Source organism: Sebastes umbrosus, chromosome 10 (assembly GCF_015220745.1).
Source record: "Sebastes umbrosus isolate fSebUmb1 chromosome 10, fSebUmb1.pri, whole genome shotgun sequence".
Lineage (NCBI taxonomy): Eukaryota > Metazoa > Chordata > Actinopteri > Perciformes > Sebastidae > Sebastes > Sebastes umbrosus.
In genome coordinates this window covers 3223541-3247708 of record NC_051278.1, presented here as the reverse complement: position 1 = coordinate 3247708, position 24168 = coordinate 3223541, and the positions used below count along the sequence as shown (strand labels likewise).

At 41.4% G+C, this 24168-nt stretch overlaps 1 protein-coding gene across 2 annotated transcripts in view; it reads left to right on the top strand.

Annotated features, from left to right (window-relative positions):
* LOC119496134 (pro-neuregulin-3, membrane-bound isoform) overlaps positions 1-24168 on the top strand; it is a 403417-nt gene that overhangs the window by 235833 nt on the left and 143416 nt on the right. For both annotated transcript variants that reach the window (XM_037783253.1, XM_037783252.1), the window contains exon 2: positions 10871-11000. In XM_037783253.1, the coding sequence (XP_037639181.1) occupies positions 10871-11000 (130 nt within the window). The remainder of the gene's footprint in view (positions 1-10870; positions 11001-24168) is intronic.

Below are 24168 nucleotides of genomic sequence, written 5' to 3'. Positions count from 1 at the left end.
AGGCGTGTGTGTGTGTGTGTGTGTGCGTGTGCGTGTGCGTGTGCGTGTGTGTGTGTGTTGTTGAGATATTTTCAAGTGACGTTTGTGACGTGTTTTCCGTAATTATCTTACATTGTTTCCCTACGTATTTTACTTAGTTAACGTACTTATTTCAAGCCCCACTATGATGTTTTTCCTAAACCTAACTGCCGTTACCATAGTTTTGTTACGTGGTGTACAAATGACGCGCAAAATGCCTAAAACACGTCCTCATGACATAATACCAGTACAGGGATCTGAGGCAGACTGCTTTATGTGACTTTTATTGACTGTTAGAGAATAATGGTCAATGTTAAAACATAAAACAGGAGCACAGACAGACAGGGGAGTCATAGAGTTCATGAACTGGATGCAGTTTATTCAGCAATCTCTCTCTTATGTTGCCACAATACACTACTGCCAATAGCAGACAAAGTAAGACTAAAGGAACCGAAATGAAAGTGTTAATGTGAGCAAAGGTGGGTTTTATTGCTTATGAATTCAATCTTTAATTTGTAAGAGGAAGAATGTGTTATTTCTTCCTTCAAATGTCACATACTTATGGCACATAAGTACCAGACATTATTTCCAGTGAAAGGAGTCTAACATTTCAAATTCGACTAAATTAAAAGAAACATATTTACGGTGTAAAACAAGTTAATAATCGTGCAAATGGTCCTTGACAAGATTCCATTTTGGATAACAAAATATAAGACCTAATCACCCTGTAATAAAACGTTACGACTGTGCAGTGATAAGCCTGTCAACCTGTTTTATAGACACTGAGCAAAACAGCACTTAACATACAGTATGTTGTGCTCCTGGGAGGATTTGATGATTCATTGTCTCAGCTGCTGTAGTATTCTGTGCAGTATTGTGCTTTTTTTCCCCTACTCACGCACACAGATGTTATTTCCTTTAGATGTATACGATAGATGCCGAAGCTATAGCGGGGTATGCATGTGTTGCACCTATAGATATTTGTGTGTTCTTTGTTCTGTTGAGAATGAATGAAGAGGCGCCCTTGCTTTCAAAAAAAGGAAATTGCTTGTGACCCTGCTGTTGCAATGGTGGGCTGCAGACGAGGCGGAGACATAAAAAGATAGTGGAGCAGTAAGTGTGTTGGGGTGTGGGGGGGGAGACGTGCAGAATGGGATGGAAAACAGATGGACCAGCACAGAAGGAATGTGTGTTTTTGACCTTTTATTTACTGAGGGATTGTTTGCTGAGCATGCCTGGGGTGCGTTCGAAAAAGTCTTTTTTGATTAGGGAGGCTCCAAACTGAGTGAACTGACCCAGAAGTATCTAACTGGCAGCCATGATGAAAGCTCGTAGGATTCTTTAAATGCTATGAAAAGGCGCTCCAGGGTTTGCTTTTCCTATCTGTGTTCGCTGTGGAAACACAGCATCATCCTTCATCAAAGGACAGGAGATAGAACTGTACTAGAATTGTTTGGCAACTCGGATGTTCCCCAACCAAGTGCTTCCCTCCCATGAGTTTTATGTTTGATTACAGTACAAGTGGGGTTTATTCATAGTCAACAGAAAATCATGAGTCTGCATTCTTTCATAACTTGCTAGACAACTGGATGCTGAGACAATAGAGGTCAGACAGGTGTGAGGTAATGCCCTTTTTTATGTCACATGAGATTTACTTTACTTTAAACGGTAACATACACCGGCCACTTTACACAGCATCACGTCATATGATGCTCTTAACGCAAGAATAAGCCTTTCAGACAGCAGAAGTACTCAAGTCGCAGTATCCAGGGTACAGTCTATGCACGGTACCAATCCAAGCAGTGAATGTGATAAAAGTGCTGCCTCTCTGGAGAGTTGAAGAAGGTAAATAGGTCAGTAGCATTGTGAAGCGGTAATGAGCATCTTGAGTATAGAAAACAATCGGCGCTGATGTTTTTGACGTGTCCTACACTTCAGGAATGAAGCAGCTTCTCTTGCATCATACGTATTGCTTATTTTCAAGTCTAAAACATGCTATAAATGTGCAAATTGTCATCTCGTCACTTGGTCCAGTCTGTTTTCTCATACACCGTTCGTAGCTATACCTACAAAAAGTAATACACTATAATGTGTACATACTGTATATATCCCACAAAATCAATTTGTGAGTAATTCATGTTAACTGTGAACCAGGAAGTATAAAGAGCGACAAACGTTGCGTAGGGAGGCAGTCGAGGTGGATGGGTGGGTCAGAAAATACCAGACTTTCACCAGTAGACTGGTGTCTGTGCCCCGTATGAAACCAGATGTCAACGTTGATTTATTTGTCACATAACTTCTGTGCTGAAGTAATGCCAAATCATGATCTTTTCTAAGCGTAACTACTGTAAGTAGTTTTGTTGCCTAAATCTAAGGAAGTTGTTGCCTGTGAAGAAGGAATTTTATTTCGACCATTCGTCGGAAAACATACGCAAAAGGAGGAATAACTTTTTCATAAGATATCATACAAACCGTTGTATGAGAACACGTTGCTTCGTCATAACCAGGGGCAGGTGTACTGGATTCCAACCACGAACAGGAATAACCAGATGAATAATTCTTGAGCATGACCAGCAGCACTCTTTTGATGGCAGCAGCAGTCAAGTCAACATCGAGCTTCCAAATTCAGATTGCTTCCCCCTGCAGTGCTGTACAGAAACAGCACTGCAGGGAGAAGATCCCCTAAGAGGTCAAATTCAGGTCAGTTGATCTGTCTATGAGAGATGTTTCCATGTGCTGTACCTGTGCAACAAATTGCATTACAATTTAAGCAATTGTGTTTGTCTATCATAGAGGAAGTTAATGAAGAGGAAACTGAATGATATCATTGTGTAAGAAATCTTAACAATTGAGCTAAAATGTTTAACTTAGACATTCCTGTTTGTTCTCAGAAAGAGCTAAAGCAGGAGCTGTATTAGCGATACAGTATATACTATATAGTCCTGCACAGTGCAAGCTATGTCTAGTAAAATATTTATGATGTCTGGAGAGAAAGATTCAAAGGGTTCCTTTGGTAAAACCATCTGAAGCTTCATGCATATGTTTTCTATTTGTTTCTGACACATCTCGGATGGTTTGTTCATAAATGGCTCCAGTATGCACCATCAGACGGCTTACGCTGTGTGCTACCAATTAAACCACAGCCCAGGCATTAAATTAATAAATTATCTCATAGGTTTTTTAAATGTGAAGCACGAGCATAATCTAAATATCAGCTTCACAGTTTTCAATTATCACACCACAGGCGCAGACTGCAACCACTGCTAGAACCAGCTCCATAAAAAGGATTTTGTTTCACATTTTCATAAATACACTTGAAAATTCTGTATTGTGAAATGCTAATATAATATATCATACAATGGGCAATTTAAATCAGTACAGTACTCAAAGACCCAGGCCACTGGGTTCCACGTTTTGGTCCATTAAAGGCCCATCCAGTAGCAGTGCAGGTGACACAGGGAGACACATGTCACCTCCAGTAATTTCATATAAATCATTTGTCTCCCTCAATTAACTCCGTCAAGTGTCCATGACAGTCTGAGAGAGAGAGAGAGCAGGCACACAGCAGACCAGTGAGTTAATCAGGGAGAACATTTGACTCCATTCAGCCTCCAGTTGATTGCTAGCTAACGTTCTTTAACTACATTTGCTGTCAGGTGAGGTCAGCTGTTACCTGAGACTAAGATGGATCATGTTAGCAATGTAGGAACTTTAAATGGACAAACACACAACAAAGTCTGGAGAAGGCCCCACACGACAAAGTGAGGTCAATAAAGGAATATGTTGTACAGATTGTAAAGCCCCCTGAAACAAATATCTGATTTGTACGGAGCCCCCCTAGACCCCTAGGAGAAAATTGTATTTACTCGTTCCCCCAAGTTAGTAAGTCGTTCCCTCAAGTTAGTAAGCCATTATCTCGAGTTAGTAAGTCGTTCCCTCGAGTTAGTAAGTTATTCCCTTGAGTTAGTAAGTCGTTCCCTCAAGTTACTTCATAGTGCACTTCCTCCAAACATTCCCGATTTACTAACTTGAGGGAACGACTGCGACCCAGCCCGGTCGCTCTTAATGCCGTACGAATGACACGGTAATTGTAAGTCATTTAAAATACAACAAGAACACCGTTCTTGCTTTTGGCGTGTCATTTGTACACCATGTAGTCTTACATCAGTGGTGGAGATTTTAATTTTTGGGATGAAAACTCAAAGTATTGTGTAGGTCTCTGAGGTTATAAATAAACACAACAGAACCTGCTTTTCCTGAGGGACACCCTCCAATATGTTCTCGCGTATCATATGCATTTACTGTACATGTGTTACATGTATGTAATACAGCACAGTTGTCCCAGCTTAGCTTAATCTTCCTTTGGTGGTTCCTCCACTAGAAATGAGAAAGCACCAACAGAACTCTTGACTGTTGACTGATCAATGTTGGCTGTTTGAGTCAGTTCTGCCACCTCCATCCGGGTTAAATGGCTCTGTTCTCTGTTTGTGAACTGCTGCCTCTCTGCACCACTACTTACATCTCAAACACCTGCCACCTGATACAGCTAATACAACTCCTCTCTGCACCAGAAAACACCTTGTACCCTTTCTTCTCTTAGTCCCTGTGCCTCTGGTGTTTAGTCCTGCTCTCAAGGCCAATCGATAAGAGGACAGGCCAGGACTAGCCTGCCTGAGACCTTCGCTATCAGTTAGCATGGCTGCCTGGCTGGCTAGCAGACCGGCTGTGCTGTCGATCTGCCACTCCGGGGAATGTCATCCGTGAAGGACGCCATAACAGACCTGTCCACGGGACTGTCACGCTTTAACCCCTTCAAACACATCTGTGTATTGGTACACATGCATGTAGGGAGGAAGGAGAGGGGGGAAGAAAGTATATGCAAAGATGAAGGAGTGAATGACAGACAGAGGACATGAATATCTAATAATCATAATACAAATATTACCATTTAGGCAATACAACTTCTGTCTTCCGTATCAACGCAACATGTTCACCACATTACCGATTATTGCCTAATCATTTTTTTGCTCTTAATTGTTAGCTCTTGATAAAATATGACTTGAATTGTGCTTCCTGAAGGTTATTAATTTAGAAAAGATTGCAATGCCAGCAAAGAGAAGCTGCATTTTTTCATGCAGAACAATTTGCAGATGTTCTGTTCTACGACTGGAAAATGCTTAACATTTTAGAAGACCAGCTGCACTAGTTTCTACACTAAGCATATTTAAACATTCATGTATTCAAATTCTCTGAGACAAAGGGATGGAGAGAGGTTAGTTTTAGAAAGCTGTTTTCTCTGGTTTGTAGCTCAAAGCAATGGAAATAATAGAAAGAAAGTTAGAACCACGCTAGAGAGAGCATTCTCCAAAATGACAACAATAATGGGAAATGGAGCTGAAAATAGAAATCGGCAAAGAAATTTGTGAAATATATATTCTCAGAAGCCCATTAAAGTTACTTATGCAAACCTCAATAATGCAAAAAGTTTTGAAAATTGAAAATAATTTGACATTCACATGTTTTCCAAAAATGGATCTGAAGCAAACGACTGCATGTTGAAGGAGTTGTGGAGGCCTAAACTGCAAATCACACACTAAATATTCCAGAAGTGTCTTCTCCGACTCCTAGATCATTTTGAAGGGAAATATTTGACTTGCTTGATAAAGTATTTGCATGACCAGATGTTTAATTGTTTGCCAAACTCATAGCTCTCTGGAAAAAGACAGGAGAAAGATGTATTTATATCTATCAACCTCTCAGTGAGGTGTCATCAGAAGGATACTCCCACCTATGACACGCCGCAATCATATAGATAAATAATTAATATGTTTGAAAGTAGCAGAGAAAGATTGGTACTTTTATTTTTTCAAATATTTGTGGTGGATTTTTTTCTCCTTTTATAGTTTACTGTAATGGGTATTTTAGTAGTCTTTATTATATAGCGTGTGGGCTTTTAATTCCCAGAGAGAAGCTTCAGAGCTACTGTCATCAAAACCCTCCAATATAAAAGAAACCGCTTGCTCTGCAGTAAACCCGACACCCCGGCACTGCGCCTTTAACTGCTATCACTTGATCTAGCATGCTGCAATACTCTAACTGTACATGTGCCTCGGGTCTCCAAACGTTTTAGAGAAAAACAATGCTTTTCTTGTTTTTGACACCAGAGCATTGCTAAAAAACAAATGGTTTGAGGAATATGGAGGAGTTGAGTGCCTAAGTGGATTACATGAAGGCATGAAGATCCAAAGTATGCATTTAGGGGATTAGATACAGGAAAACGTCTATGTGTCATAGTAGCACACATTTCCCGTGTGTTTTAAACCTAACAAACGTTGGACGCAAAACCCCGGTCTTTAGTATCACTGTCCTAGTTTCCTCCGAAACATATTTGGTAACAAAATACTGTAGTAGTATGAAAACATATTGGTTTCCAATGGGGCTGTCAGTTGATTCAAATATTTAATCACGATTAGTCGCAAATTAATCACACGTATTTGATCTGTTCAAAATGAACCTTAAAGGGAGATTTGTCAAGTATTTAATACTCTTATCATCATGGGAGTGGACAAATATGCTGCTTTATGCAAATGTATGTATTTTTTATCATTTGAAATCAATTAACAACACAAAACAATGACAAATATTGGCCAGAAACCCTCACAGGTACTGCATTTAGCATAAAAACAATATACTCAAATCGTAACAGCAGGCAACAACAGCTGTCAGTGTGTCAGTGTGCTGACTTGACTATGACTTGCCCCTAAATCTGCATGTGATTATCATAAAGTGGGCATGTCTGTAAAGGGGAGACTCGTGGGTACCCATAGAACCCATTTACATTCATATATCTGGAGGTCAGAGGTCAAGGGACCCCTTTGAAAATGTCCATGCCAGTTTTTCCTCGCCAAAATATAGCGTAAGTTTGGAGCGTTATTTAACCCTCTCCATGACATGGTTGGTACCAATGGATTCATTAGGTTTTTAGTTTCATATGATATCAGTATCTTCACTTTAGCTTAATAAGTTAGAGTGCTACGTCATGGAGGGTGGATCACATAGCAGCCATGGGACCGAGCAGGACCCCCGTGGTGATCAGCCGCCGGTCAGTCTGGGACCTGTCACGGCCCAGCCGGTCATTTCCGATGGCTATACTGTAGGAGACACCATTACACCGTCTGGTCCCCAGATTTGAATTTGTAAATGCTGAAATTCCTCCTGTATATTCCCTCTGCTGATCTGGATTTACAGAACGGAAGAACAATAATTAAATCATGAATACTGCATCACCTGCCCCCACTAGTGATTGGATTCATCTCAGTGTTGATCTCCTTAGCATATTCAGTACTTTGAAAGTCTTCTAGTGTTACTGTTAGAAGTTCAGAAAGGGCTCTCTGATTGATCTTTTTTTTTTATCATTAAATTATTAAGTGTTACATAAATGGCCGTTTCCTTTTCTCCACTATAGCCAAGCAGGCGCCTCGATGCAAAGGTGAAAATCAGCAGATTCCTTATTCCTTCCTCATTTTCTCTGTGTAAGCAGAGATGAAAGAAAGAAAAGAGAGATTGAAGTGGAGGGTTGTGTTAACCAGCGCCCGATGGTTTATTGATCCTCGCTGTGCCTCTCCCTCTTTCTCTCCTCACAGTAGGGCGGAGTAAATTGGACTGTTTTCTTCTTTCAGTGATTGACGTCTGCCTTCTGTGAGCAATGTTTTCAAACCTCGCAGTGATATTTTCAGCCACACTGAAAAGATTTTTCTCCGGCCTTCCCTTTTTTAAAATGACACAATTCTTTGAGTGCGAACCGCGTCTGAGCTGACAGGTGACGAGTGTTAAGCTAAACAACCTACAGTGCATTGTGACAACTCCGTCAACAAAAAACAAAGGGAGAGGACGACAAACGGCGCTTCTGTCACTTATTACCAGGACTAACAAAACAGCACAGCCCAGTCCAAGCATGAAATCATGTCTGGAGGGAAATCCTTTATGTTTGAAAAAATAAATAAAAAACTAGTAGTGTTGCAGAGCAAGTGCTAAGAAAGACACAGCAGTGCTTTGTAATTCTGGCCTTTTGTTTGAGTGTCTCTGTGTGCAGAATGTGTGGCACTGCAAGCCAAATGTATCATGTCAGGCCATACCACATGGCATTGTTACATTATGAGTTCCTCTTACTCTATTATAAGTTTTCTCTCTTTCTCTTTGGAGTTGGCAGCTATTCTTAGGAAGACAATGCGTTCTTCAAATTGACTCTAATCTCATTATGTCCTTGTGAATACATGTTAACAGCAAGTAAAGCTTTAAAAGAGGTCGAGTTGAGGTGCCAGTTGATGGTTTCATTGTTACATGAATCGATGTTCATGCTTTAGTTTTTTTCATGTTAAGCTGATGTCACAAATCTGGTTTTATGCCATTAAAGATATGTGAATATTAACTACTGACAACTGAGGGCGGCGAACATTATTGAAGTTGAAACTACTGTAAGTCTGAGAAATATACAGTGCAAACTAAAGAAACCTAAACACAGAAACATGATTCTTCAGTGTACTTCAGTTTATGTGTTTTTGTGAAGGAAGAGTTACCTCACGGTGACACCCTGATTGAATGAATGGGCGTGTTTACAGTGGATCTAGACACACTCAAAGAGGAGGATGATGGGAAACTCCCAGCAGATGGAAGTTGGCTGGCAAACGGCTGGGAGGGGAGATTTTTTGGTGGCTGCATCTGTGTGTACTTCTCCAGCCTGTTCTCATTCCCAGGGCGTCACATCACAGCCGTTGTCGGCAGTCAGCTGTTTGTTCGCTTCACATGTTCACAACGTGAAGCCCAACCATGTTTTTTTTTCCTAAACCTAACTAAATGGTTTTGTTGCCTAAATTCACAACCTTAAAGGCAGGGTTGACGATGTTCTCCAGTAGATGGAGACGGTTTAGATGGAGCTCCTGAGGCCATTCTACTTTCAAATTATGCTAGCTTTCCAACATCGTCGACCCTACCTTTAAGTATGTGTTTACTGTGAGTGAAAAGTGACGCCGAGGGGTCTGACAAAGCGACAGTAGAGTTTGGATGAGAACGTGTTGATTTATCGTAGTCAAATTTAATCAAATAACATTTGGTGAGTCGTCAAATTCCAACCCTATACAGCTAGAAAATTGTTGATGTCGGATCGCAGTTATGGTTAAAAATAACAACATTAATTGTTGGTCTGTGACAGGAGACACACAGTTCTCCGATTCTGATACCAGAATGAATGTGGGAATGTCTGGGCCGAGCACATGACGCACAGACCACACAGCCTGCCCCGTCACTCACCAGCTCCGCTGCACAGAAAAACATGGTGAAAGCAAAAGATGGATAGTAACCGTTAATTTATTTCATTTTGTATCAAACCTGCAATTTATCCTGCACCTCCATCAAGCTTCTCTAAGGTTTACATTGTTGTGTTTTCAGAGCAGGTTCGGGTTTCGCCGTCAAGCTCAAGGTCACCTTAATTAAGGCCCTCTTGTCATCATGTTGACACCCTCATCTAAGAACACCATCCTGACCTAACTCTCCCTCTCACATGGAAACTAATCCCCCAACAGCCAATTACCAAGGGTTGTTTAAGATCCCCGGAGCCCTATCACCACCTAGCCTCTTATGATCCAACCCACCACCCTAGACACACACACACACACACTCATACTGATGATTAAGGGATCTGAGGACATACTCCAATAACTCGCCTCTCTTCACCCATCCATCCCCCTCCCCCCCAAAAACACTGCTCATTATTAATCTCTCATTATCTCTTGATTGAGATATCTTCAGTTCATTTGGATGTTACGTCCACACACCAAAAAGGACGACCTAATACAGTAATCAGTATACTAGTGGTACTACCAGCATCCTTGTGAGCACAACTGATTTTTAATCCCTGAAGCGTAAAGTTCTGGCTCATCACTGTTCATCCCGCTACTTTAAAAAAAAACATAGCCGAGGATGGGCTAATGAGAGCTCTTAGCACACTCATTTTTCATTTGTAAGCACAAAGGGAGCCGTCAGCGGTCTGCCGTGGTATTAATAAGAACATCACCAGTGGCGCACATCTGATTTCTCCACACGTCTGAAAGCCATGCCCCGACCAACTGCATCTCAGGCTTTCAAAACATCGCTGATGGATGACTGCCCATGAACTCTCTGTAATCTCTACATTTTCATTCCTCTTTCTTGTTTTATAAATTATCCTCGACAAGCGCGAAAAAATGCCCAGAACGCCATTGATCGCTCCGTGATTTTACTGCTTTTTAACATCAGATCACTTTATCATTTCCATATTTTCTCTTAAGCAACTGGCGCTTCACTTATTAATTTCAATAATAAGATCATCCATTAAGGTACGCGGAGCAGATTCCGTCAGAAGTATGTACTGTCCAAGAGCAGTCATGCATGTTGTGATAAATCGCTGGGTGAAGTCGAGCTCTCCAACAGCACCACTGTGACCAACAGAGTATTAATCACAGCAGAACAGATTATTACCCGTCCTCCATCCATCTTTTGCTGGTGACATCGCTGGTCTAAACAAACAATAGTGTGTTGGTATTATCCACAATGTGCAGTATGTTACAGTATGAGGCAGCGGATCCTTGGGAGGAGAGTAAGTAGCCTCTGCTGGGAAACTGACTTGCTGTTTTTTGGGGCTGGACCACAGAGGGCAAAAGGTCTTGTCACTGAGGGACTGACTGAGTGATGAAGTTAAACGACTAAGCTTGATTGTTGGGAGGGGGGGGGGGGGCGAATGCATTCATGAATAAAAATATAAATATTCACTTTATGTGTTTGATTATGACTAACAAGAGTTTCTTTGTCTGTCCCGCAGCGTCTCCAACTGTCCCTCCGCTGCACTCGGAGCATTTCAAGCCCTGTCATGAGAAGGACCTGGCCTACTGCCTGAACGGCGGCGAATGCTTCGTCATCGAGACGCTCAGCGGGCCTCACAAGCACTGCAAGTAAGTGACTGACCTGCTGTCTTTGAGCGTATCATGTAAATGCCTCCTTCCTACATTTCATGTTTTAATGTTTCTTGCTGCTCTTGATCGTCTTCTTTGTAAGAAGATCCAACAGTAACATTGAGGGTTTGTGATGTGGCTGCTTTGTGTGTTGTTGAGATGAGACTTTGGATGGGATGCATGTTTAAATACGATTATTCGGTTTGAGAAAATGTTTAAAGATAAGCTGGACGATATGAACTTTATTATTTATCTGATTGCTGTTGTGTGTGTTTGTGCTGTGTGCTCACAGTAGGTTGTTGATTTTTATGTAGTCTTCTTATTTTTTGGTCTTGGGATATGTTTGTTAAGTTATGTATATTCAATGAGACAACTTGTGTTGAAAGTACGTGCTAAAGTTAGTGAAATAAGTGGTGAATGGATCAAGGAGTAACTCTTAAGTTTAAAGGGGTTTTCCACCTGTCTTTGAGTATCAATCACTCATTTCATGTATTGTGGGTTTGAAAGGCTTTTTCCATCTTTTGCTATTGCCAGGCTATGCTGAAGCTGTGCTGGAAGTAGAGTATTTAGCGACGTATCAGTAAATGAATGTTTGTTTGGAACATACGGATCAACAGCTGAGAGGTGGATTAAACTGAAACATAGAAATGTTTTGTTTTTATGGCACGATTTAGCATCATTGTTCGAGTAACTGCTGTGAATCCAAGCTGACTGCAGCTGACAAACGTATCAGAGCCATGTCTGAGTCTGCATTCAGACTTTTGAGTGTTTGATATGTGAAGTATTCCTTTAATTCTCTATTAGCTGTTGGTTGATATCTATAGGACATGTCCCTTTCTGAAAATACCCCATGGTATACTGCATGGAAAGATTGTCTGCAGCTCAGTGTGTGTGTGCGTATGTGTGTGCGCGTGTGTGTGCGTGTGTGTGTGTGTGTGTGTGTGTGTGTGTGTGCATGATTATTGCCATCTTAAATGCATGTGTGCCGTAGTTGTCCCAGATTTGAGAGAAGAGCTCATGGGCACTTGGCCTGTTCAAATGTGGGGCCTTTTTACTAATTAAGTCCCTGAACAACTTCTTCCCAAAATCTAACCGCAGGACTTCCACCCGACCTGTTTTTCAAAGAGCCTGTTTTTGCCTCCCCCGATGGGGTACGAGTATACATCCGTACGCATGCACAAGCGTGGACAGTGTGTGTATGTGTGTGTGTGTGTGGATGATGATGATGATGCTGAGGGGGGGTGTTTTGGCTCTGCAGTGTGAGTGAGACTCTAAAACTGAAGTTGAACACAAGTAAACACACATTAAATTATAATGTATACACATGCACACAAACAATGTGTTTACGTGAACACAACCACTTGCAGAGGAAATGTGTTTATGCGTTTACCTGAACAGTAAACTCGTTGATAAGAACGTGCACGCTGCAGGGCCAGTAATCAGATTTCTCTCCGATCCACAACTTTTTATTGGACCTGTACTTGTTTTGGATGTATCACGTCCATGAAATGCTCTCAAACAGACACAGATTTGGTATCTGCATACAAGTTGGAGCAGTTGTAGGTGTAGTCCACCCAGTCAAACAGTTTGGATAGCACGCCCTCGTCGACATTACCAAATGCCAACACGGATGCAAAAAGTGTAATTAGGACTTTAGTGATACAAGATGCTGCTGCCAGAGGAGTATTATGTTTTGTTATGTTGGAGAACGAGGACTACTGTCTGGTCAAATAATTAGGTTCCTGCAGCAGAGATCTACCTGTGCTAAACGGGGTTTCTCTAATCCCCTCTTATGAAAACTATGCCTTTTGTTTACATGACATTTAAGGAATCATATTTCTGTTGAAAAAACTGGCTGGTTTCTTAAGCGAATGCACTGAAAGACACTTTAGTCTGTCTTCTTCAGGTGTCTGTATATTGTTTTGTGTGTAATCCAGTCAAAAGTCAACTGAAGTCCACGACACAGACTTCTGTTTCTTGGAGCTTTTTATTTCAGAAAGCGACGGCAGTTGAAAGAGAGGAAGGGAGGAAGGATAAGAGAGAGCAGGAGACAAAGACCGACAAGACGTAGGCACTCGAGGAGCCGGAGCTTTCTTCCGTTGCTATGACAACGTAATCTGTGGACAAGCATAGAGCTGTTGAAGTGCGAAGGGGTTTGCGATGTACACCGGGACGGCCTTGAACACACTGTCTGTGCATGTTAATGTGTGTGTCGAAGTGCAGAGAGAGAAATGTGACGATGATCTCGACTTGCTTAATCGTGTGGCAGTGAGCTCTCAAAAGGAAAGATATGGACCATCAAACAATATGGCATACGCTCTTAATTTCAATAACAGCTGGTGTGACCATGCAGTAAAACTATCAAGTGTGTTTGCTTTAAAAATAACATAGAAGGGTTTATAGTTTGGGAATTAAACGATGACTCAGTCATTTTGGAATCAAACCATTTACATAAATATTTAATGAATGGATGAACTCTCTGTGTAAAGCTCTAAAGACTTTCTATAGAAAGTAAATGCTGTATTACTAAAAATCCACCCTAAAAGGAAAAAGGCGGATACATTGTGCTTCAGTTGACATGCTGTTAGACATCAATTTATCCTCATTAACAAAAGAATGACAAATTTCACCCCGAGCACAGGATCAATGCATAATCTGATTCAATTTGTGTTTACACTAAATTGAGACAAATCAGGTAGTGAAAGTGTGATCAATCCAGACGTTTAATGGGGACGAATTGAGCCGGTTTGTGGCATTATCTGTCACTGCATTAATCATTTTTTATTTGCGAGATGAAACTTGATCCTTTTTTTTTTTTTGCTGCGATTTGCTCCAGAGAGTCATGACAAGTGCCATTCCCGTCCAGTTGTAAAACAAGCGGCGATTGTCCCCCAGAGCGCTGTTTAGCGCTGTCGGTGTGCGCCGGTCATGTTTGTCAACCCACGGGGACGGGATGCAGAGAGGGAAGGGACTCGACGTGAGTCATAAGGCCTGCTCGGTCTCTCGCTCTCTCTCACACACACACCAGTGCTCACTGCTTTGGGCAACATAGTCAGGCATTCAATCATTAGTGCTCAGCTAACCAGTAAATTAGTCAGCGTGCTAAGATAATATTTTCAGAACATGGCAAGGGGCCCAGGCTTTCACTTATAAAAGTATGTGATGCTGAATTTGATTAATTACTTTCTCAGTTTAGCAGGATTTCCCCCCCAAAAAAGAACAAAAACTCTAATCACTGTTTTAGTGTAATTACTGGTTCAAATAATGTCTATTTAAATATATTCCCTTCACTATTTGCCTCCCGTTTCTCTCTTTACTTGCATATTCTCGGTCTCTGAGTAACAAATCCACACTTTCATAATTGTCTCAGTCCCTCTGTTGAAGGATTTAGCTCCAAGTCTTGGCCACTCTTCATTTATTCTGTCTTCAGATGGATTTGATTTCTGGCCCCGTTTATTATTTATTCCCTCCTGCTGGTGTGACTGGGCAGAGAGGGTCTCCCCTCAGTCTAGTTAGTGACAGGCTAGCTTAGCTAAGCCCGTCTCATCACCCTCATGTCGAGAGGCTATTCCAGAGCGATACAAAGGCAATCTCACCTGGCAGGTTGGGGTAGCGGGGGGTTTGGAGGAGATCCCCGCAAAGCCCTGGCCGATGAGACCTGGTCTGATACGGACACTCTCTAGAGGGCAGAGACACAGATATATGACACACACCTGGTACAGTTTGTGTGTTGGAAGCTAAGATGTTGGCCCAGACTATGTTGCAGGTCGTAGAGCTGACCCCCTCACCAGCTGAGGGGCTTTTTCAGGAAGAAAATCCTCCCGCAGGTCCAGGGCTAACGCTTTTTAAAGGCTAAACTGTGAAGGAACGACGGCTGCTGTGAAGCTTCATGTGAGTAATGTGGACAACCTCTCATTGCACACAGATCTAGAACTGGATTAGCAGCATCTGACTCGAGGATATTTGTGATAGACGTGATAAACGGCAACGTCAGAAAAATGCGTTATTTCCCTCTTTCTTTTTGCCTAACAATTTTGCTTCATGATTGGCAGCACATTATCCATTCCACTGGAGTTATAGGAACGTCTGCCTACGAGCATCACAATTTAAGAAGGGGGGTTAAGGTTGTGCAGCAGACAAAGCACTTCTTTCTAAAGTGTAATCCTCCTCATCCTCCCTCCTGTCTCTCTGGACGCCAGCCTCTTCTTTCCTGAGTGACCGCAGGCTTCTCCAAAGCGTTCATCCACGGACCAGTGCCACCAGATTGACTCGGGCCTCACAGGCGCAAACAGTGGAACACATAACATTACCTTCCTCGCTCGTACACACGTACACACAACTGGCAAGCCAATTAACAAGAAGCATGCATGAAATTGAAAACATCGCAGCAATAACACACATCTAAGCTGCCAGTAAACAAGGAGATTAAAACGCATATGCAAAAAGAGCAGGCACCTGAAGGGATCTGTGAATGAATGGCTGCATCCCACTGCCATGCTAAATATTCTTAATATTATTATATATGCAGCCTAAAAATATTCCATAGTATGTCAGTTTTACAACTGACACAAAATGAAAAAGGAAATGATACTACATGTGCATCATACATAACATAAGTACGGAAAGCTCGTCACACACAATTGCAGTCTCCTGTGTTCCCTCCCACCATAAGACACAACCACTCATTTTTCACTTACCAGCTCTGAGCGTAGCATATTCACACAGATGCGTTTACATTTCAGTAAATACAGACTACACGGTGTACAAATGACACACCAAAAGCAAGAACAGTGTTCTTATTGCACGTGAAATGACTTGTGATTACTGTGTCATTCATACACCGTTTAGTGCCACCGGGCTGTCTTCCCAGAGCTTCTACTGTTCAACCAAATTTCACCCAGCTTTAACTTAGAAATCTAGACATCTTTTGACAGGCAAATCAGAGCATAGAGGGTTGAGAACAAACTACATACTAGGGCTGGGACGATTCAACTATCTCCCGATTCGATACTATCACGATACTTGGGTACCGATTCGATAAGTATTGCGATTCCATATTGCTATTTTTAACTGTTTTAACACTAGACCATGGGAAAAGTTTAATCATACACATCTAGGGACTTTTACTTTGGAAAACCTCTAAATTAATACAGTGAAAATGTTTGTTTTTCAGTATGTATGTAGTCAGAGATGTCCTGAAGTCAAATAGATCAGTCATTGTCAGGAATTATTTATAAAAAATGTTTCGAGCATCCCAAAAATCAAAGAATAAAAACATTTCCCTCATGAATTAGTGGTATTTTCTTTTTAATTTATAAGGGACATGTAATGTTTAATACTTCTGGTGAATATAATCCAATCAATCTTATTTCCATATATGTACTGTATTTTGTATATACTGTTCCCTTTCTTAAAGCCTTATTTTGAAAACCGGACGTAGTCCCACGTGTCTACTTCCTCTAACTTCTCCAAGGTGGTCTCTAGCTCTCCCGTCAGCTCCGTTCTCTTTATCCATCCATGGTCAGCTCCATCGGGGCCGTTTGAATGCATTTAACATAAATGTCAGTATCTGGGTGCTCTGCAGTCGTAGCGTCGGCCCATTTGACCACGGAGATGAGAGCGACGGCCGGCTCGACCGCCACGTTACCGCAATACGATAACGTTTCCTGTCCGTGACAGAGTTAGCGTGCAGCTTTAGCCGTGATGTCTAGCTCTGCTTTTCCTGTCAATGTGTGAAACACAAAGTGTTTCCATCCTTTACTGGATGTGTAGTGTTTACCACGCTGGATTTAACATGTGAGGGTGCAGGTCGTATCCACGCAGATCCTCCACCGTTTTGTACTTACTGAGGTTTGTTTTGGTTGACGGATACAGAACGGATATGACGTCATGTTACTCAGACTACAACAATAAAAGCGGTAACTTCCTTCAACCTCCACATAGACTCAATTTAAGCAAATATATTGATTATGTCATTCAAATAATCTATTTCAAAATCGTAAAAAAAAAAATTGTGATACATAGGTAAATACATTTTCTTTCCCCACCCCTACTACATACTGAAACGTTACAACTCTCCAAGGTCCTGAAGTCCTCTGGGCTTTTTGAAGGACATACAGTACAGTATGCATCCACTCACAGGAAAACACCCACATGTTGTTGACATGTCTGTCATCCCAAGAGACCCACGACATCCCAACAGAGAGCAGACCAAGAGTCAAGGAATACACGGAGGGGTCATTGCATTCTGTGCATTATTGTTTCTGACAGCAGGACTGTACCTTGACAGGTCAAAAGCCTCTGAGATGGGTGTGTCCAATGCTCACTGTATAGAGTGCACATTTGTGTTTCTGTCTTCCTGTAAACAGCAGTGTGCCTACATTCACAAAACCATCTGGTTGCGGTTAAAATGGAAAACACCTATTTTTTTCAGCCGTTCTGTCGCTTTCTTCCTGTTTTTCTTCCCCCCCTCACCCTGCCCTCCCTCTCTCGGTTTCCTCTCTCTCTCTATCTCGGCTGCTTCGTCTATCTCTCTCAACCCTCGTCGCCATCTGTGCGATAATAATGGCACACCAGTGGGAGTTCGACTGGTGTCTCTCTGACAGTAATAAACAAGGCTGATGCCGTGGCATGCTTTCGAGGTGGGAGAAAATTAAACAGATAAGAGACCGCATATTGTGGCTAGAAAGGCGTCGCTTTTCAGCAAGTGAATCCTCCAAGACGCCGAGAGGAGCACTCAGCGTGCCTGGGATTGGAAAAAAAAAAAGCAGAAGAGCTGGGAGGGAGCCAAGGAGGGAGGAAGACGAATATAAACCAGGAAACAGGCGATGAGAAGGCTTGACACGGTGACTGAGAGGAGCTGAGAGCGTGAGCGATGGCGGCCAAACGTCAGTATGTCACTGCGTGCCGATTTAATTAGCACACAATGAAGGCTTAATGATCTCTTGGCAGTTCAGTCAGGGTGTTTATATAAAGGGAAGTCAATGCAGTACAGAGGAATCAGCCATCATCTTTCTGTTTTTTTATTCTTAGTTATCTCAGATACATCCTGTGGCTTGTTTTCTTGCTTTAAAGCTTCAGATATTGACATACATTTTTGCATTAATAATAAAGTGAATGAACCTACAAAGAATTATCATGCAGCTCAACAGAGCTCTCTTTTAGCCCATTGTTTTGGTTTTACAGCACCCTTAAAGGTCCCATATGTAACAAGTGAGATTTTCATGTCTTTTATATCATAAAGCAGGTTTAAGTGATAAATAAATACTGTGAAAGTATCGAGACGCTCAATCCACGGAGAAATACACACAGCCCGTATTCAGAAACTGTGCTTTTGAAACAAGCTGTCAGGATTTCTGTCATTTTGTGATGTCACAAATATACAATATATATATATAGACTATTTCACAGTTTTAAACATTTTGAATGTATGTGTCCCAGTTTATTTCACGTTGCTGTGTATGTGAATGACATCAGCTGACAGGAAGTAGACATGGACCCCAAGCTGTTGCCTAGCAACGCAATTCCATTGCAGTTCCGTTGAAATGCGCTAAAAACGGAGCATTTTAGACAGAGGGTGAATACAGGCATATTCAGTCAGACATTATGAGGAAAATAAAACAAAAATAATTAACATTACAGCATGTAAACATCTTCTAGTAAAACAGTATGAACCTGAAAATGAGCACGATATGGGACCTTTAATGTTGCGGGTTCATCACTAAATGACAGAGAGACCAAGTTAGCGACTAGCAGGTGAAGTAGGCCAAAGACAGACCCGGATATACTTAATTCAAGTGTTGATGGAAACCTAAACCCGAGCTGAAGGGGAGAAACACAACTCTCCAACGCGGATCTTTTCTAAACTTGTGTTAATATCTAATTAGTGAGTGATTTCCTGTAATTGTGAGTTTTCTCAAGCCGGCCTCTCAATGCCACTTCCTAAGCCTCTCCAACTTCTCCACTCTCGCAATTGATTCGTATTGATGTCTTTGTTAGTTTTAATTAGCAAGATTTAACAAGTTTAATTGTGCGATTGCATTAGCTCACTCAGTTTGGTAAACAGCAGAGTATCCAATTAAAGCTCTTTGGCAAACATGCACATATACAGTGTGTGTGTGTGTGTGTGTGTGTGTGTGTGTGTGTGTGGAAGAATGCTCATCTCCTCATGACAAACATAACCATTTAAATATGCTCATTTGGTGTCTGAATCTGTCAAAGCCGTCATGAGATTTTATAGTAAACGACTAGAAGCTGTTGTTGGGAGTGTGTGGTGTGTTAATGTACTGCAGGCGTAACCACACACATGGCGTGATTCTGACAGAAAGTGACAGGAAGTAGAGAACTGGGATGAGCACTGCAGGTGATAATCCTTGAAAGCTTTAAATAATTGTCAAATTCACCGTTATGAATAATAGTACTTAGACTAATTACCGTCATTAATCACAATGACGTTCTGCTGTGAATAACCCTCTCAGCCTGTGTGGCAACTGGACCCCAACGATGACGTCTGCAGGTTTTTAAAGACTGTTTGATGAAGAATATCCTAAAGCAATCAGATAGAAATACAGAATTTAACTATTTTTTTAATTCTTGGTCTTATTACTATTTTAATTTTAATGATTTCACATCAGAAATTTCATTAACGCTCAGCAGTAAAATGATCTTTTGCACCTCATCAATAGTGGCCATCAGAGAATAAAAACACACTTTTTGCATTAAAATGATAAAGTAGGATGCAACTACAGAACAAACAGTATTATGCAAGCCAATGTTTGTTGTATTGAGAGAAGCTTTACTAAAAATGTGGGGAAAAAGGCCAGCCGTGCTGCTTTATTCTTTTTATCCAAGGTGCTTGGGAGGGTTTGTGCTCCTGTCACACCTGCCGTTACTAAGCAACCAAAATGATGCGATGATGATGATGATGATGAATTTAGCAGTAAGCCTCACTGACTAAACTAAACAACGTCAACGTCAAACTCTCTCTGAGAAACGTGCTCTCCAGAAGGCCAGAAGTATTTTTAATCACGACCACATCCTGTCCGGTGAGTTTACACTAATGCCTTCAGGACGGCGCTATTTGGCGCCTCCCAGAAAGACAAACCGCTTCTCCAAGTCGTGCATTCCTTCCGCCATTGAGCTGCTGAACGTAGAGTAGCTAACTTGAATGAACGGAAGTTTTATTTATTTTGAATGTAAAGTTATTTTGCACAAACCATATGATGGTTGTCCGTACTTTGCAATTAGGTACATTTGTGTAATTTGTCATGTGCAATACTCGTGGCACCTAATACTTTTATTGATCTTTCCCCTCCAATATGCCATATGCAGTATGAATGTGTATATGCCTCGGTGGACTGTAGAAACTGAATTGCCCTTCGGGGATAAATAAAGCTATCTGTATCTGTATCAAAACAAAGAAAGGAATTTCCAGCAGCGTTGATCCAAAAAGTAGCTTTACTGCTTGATTTGTCTGTGGAACAAGTCTTCAGTTTGGTGGACCTTTCAATTGGATGTTGTGATGTCATTGGACGGAAAGGGCGATGCAAGTCCTCTGGAGCTGATTCTTATCACATGACCAGGGGTGCACTTGCTGCGTTTGAAAAAGTGACATTTTTCTATCTCAAGGGCAATTAAAAATAAAACATTTTACATTTACATTTTTCATATTTCATATTTTCATTATTCATTTTTCACTAGATACAGTTTGCTGTACCGCCATTTTCATCTGTTGTGGTTTAAACTGGCGCATGAGTACGTCTAAAACTGTGGGTCTCCAGTTCGATGAATCTCACCGATGTACCGAAAAAAGGCACGTCGCACCGAATTCACGTTGCGACGGCTTCACTCTCACTTTTGAGCGCGCCTTCCACACATCTACATCAACAACAATGGATTAGAGGGCGTAAAAAAACGCGGCATGTGTCCCGGACCTAATAATTTTTTTTTCTTTTTCGATGTTAACTCTTCCTGTAAATGTGAGTACATGTTGTAAAGGAAACATCTTTGCTGTAAATTTCCTGATGAAGGCCCTTTGATTAAATGCCGATGTAGCGACAGCACCAAAGTGGACCCTTTATACTCATGAGCACTTTATAATTACCTTAGGAATTTATTAATTAACACCTTTAACATACACTTTCCCCCATACAGTCTGCAGTATTACTTCTACTGTTACAAAAAAGTTGAAAAATTAGTCAGAGTGAAATATTTAAACCCAAGACTGTATGTTTTCATGGTTGCACCATTCCATCAAATGGCAATATTCTAGATGTCTGTTATGTTGGTTTGCAAAATGCTTAGCTGCTCAGCATGACCTGTCAGTGGGGGTTTCTTATAGTGCCAAGAGAAAAGAAACAAATCCAAATATTTATCTTAAAATGTTTTTTTTAAGATTTCCATGATGCTCTTTTCCAAAATGTGGAATGAATTGTAGCCTGTCCTGGATGGTTTCCCCCACCCAGCTGGCAGAGTTCACTACACACTGTCAGTAAACGTTTATTTCACTTCCTGCTCTGCTTTTGAAGTGACTGACAGCCGGGATGTCGCCTATTTCATTACATAAATCAGCGATATTGCAAATCAGTGAACTGCGATTATGGGAGCACATTTATATTCCAACACCCACACAGTCAGCTCATCTTTAGGAGGCTCATAATACATTTGGTCATGTGTGTCTGTAGGTGTGCTTGGAGACGTAATACACATGCGCACATCGATTTTAAAATGTTTGACAGCTCTTCACAAACCTGTCAGTGAAGCCCTGAGGAAACAGAGAGGGAGAGTCATGACGAGGACGGGGTTATGGAGGACGTTTTTGGCACATCAAAGGTTGAGGGATATCCCAGCATATTCTCTATAATGATGCACAAACACACACATAGGAGGTGACCTGTGCAGTAAAAATAGTTCAGTTCACAATCAGTGAAGCTGAGGAGAGTAAGCTAAGGAGATAGTGAGGGAACAAGGAGAAGAGAGGAGCGAGGAAGCAGACATACAGTAATTTGGTGGTGTTCCTAATCAAGGCATCCCTTTCAAGTCAGCAGGTTTGATGTGTTAATAGGATGCAAATATATGCAAATGAACCCTCCTTTTTCCCTCCAAAACTCTGACTGAGTTTACATTGCCCCTTCCTGCAGGATGGAGGAGTTCTGAATAAATACTAAAAGAGAGCACAGAGAAAGTACTATTGATTTTTTTATAAGAACAAAATCGAGGGAAAGTTTTTAAGCTGGCCACAAAGAAATTTTCCACGCCTACCTTGGGGAATCTTTCCCCAGCGACCGCACTCCGGCACAGCGGCGGAATTTCAGCATGCATGAGGAGGGAAAATGAATGTGACAGTAAAAAAGAGGAAGAGTAAAATATATATTTACATAAAGGATTGCTGAGAAAAGAAGAAGGCGAGAGAGAGAGGGACAGAGATTGAAGGAGACAGAGAGGGGGAATAGAAAAGAGAGAATAACTGAAGACGAGCTGCGTCTGCAATATTAAGCAGGTGTGGAGTTGCAGTGCTACCTGGGAGCTATAGCAGCCCACTGATGTATGTTTTCACTGTAGTGCACTTCATTGTGACTAACAAGAAGCAGCTACCTGTCAGTGTGTTTGATTACACACACATAACACGTGTATCCCATAGCGACGCACCCACACACGGATGTTTCACAGACGTAACGAGAGCTCGCACACACAATCTCTCTCTCTCACGCACCATCTCCTCCCTTAAATGGTCATGAATATTTCATGCTTTTCCTGATTCAAAATGTAGTCAAGGTCACTGTCACGCTGCGCTAATGGCCATTTTGACATCTTCAACTAGAGGCTCTGTAATTGTTCTATTAAGCTGCTTTTTTCCAATTACTGACAATTAAATCTCACCTGAAAGCCAGAAATTGCCTGTTTTGAAATGCTTTTGTTCCGTGAGTGTGTTTCCATTTATGGCGGCAGCATAGTTGTCTCTAAATAAGCCTTTCAATCTCGTTTGTTGTGACTGCAATTTAGTCTTTTTTTTTATACGTAAAGCTCTAAAAATAGTTGTTATGAGCAACCTCCATTCCCTGTTGGGGATGGTGACGTAAAAAAAAACCCACTATTCCAAATGTCAATAAACATCCAAGCACAAAGTAAATCAAATTACAAGCTGTCCATTTCAGTTTAAAGGTCCATCTTTGTTTTGTTACGTTTTTTTCAAATGTTAACGCCCACTCAGCCGTTAGCAAAAAAGCAGTGACATAGGTTACCACGGTAAGCTAATCAATAAGGTTATGAATAATGTGAACGCTAGCACTAGCTGAGTCAACACTAGCTGAGTTTGGAAATGACTGAAAGGGTTAGTTTGGATTTTTTGGAGTGAGGTTGTATGTATAATCCTGTGTTCTGAAAGGTTAAATTATTGTTTTTGTGAATGGAGTCTGGTGGCTTTGAAGAGAGCGATATAACGGCTTCAGCATCTGTGGACGGGAGCATCAGAAAAACGGATTTTAAACACCTAAAAAAATCAATATCAGTTTAATTGTACGCTATTTTTAGAATATTTTCACCTCTTTACCTAACCATCAGACAGCCCTTTCTGATGGGGAACTGAATCTGTTATATCCCTCTCTTCAAAGCCACCTGACGCCATTCACAAAAACAGTCATTTAACCTTGCAGAACACAGGAGTTGCTGGTCTACTGCTTCTGATCTGAACTAACGTGGCGTCCACAGCAGTACATCGCTTAGCTTCCTGCCGGTACTCCTGTCTGCTTCTCCAAACTGGGAGCACGGCGGTCGCCATCTAAGTTACTGTATCAATACACTGACTATAAGGATGAATATATACTGTACATGATGATGATCTTTTCCTAAACCTGACCAAGTAGTTTTGTTTGAATTCACAAAGGTAATAACGTGTTGAAGTCTATCGGACTACCCTGCACGTTGAAAAGTGACGCTAAAGGGGTCCTGACCAAGCGTCCATACGTGTCGAGTTGGGAGTGAGAACATGTTGACTTGCCATTGTATACAGTATAGCATCATAATTTCAAAAGCATAATTTGGTTTTATTAAAACAGTTTTAACTCTTCTGGTCACATTTGCAACCAAGAAATAAACACACATGTTCACAAAGTATTCCAAAAATAATCTCGGTAAATGCACGCGATGTGGGCGACGTGATGACTCAAGGAGT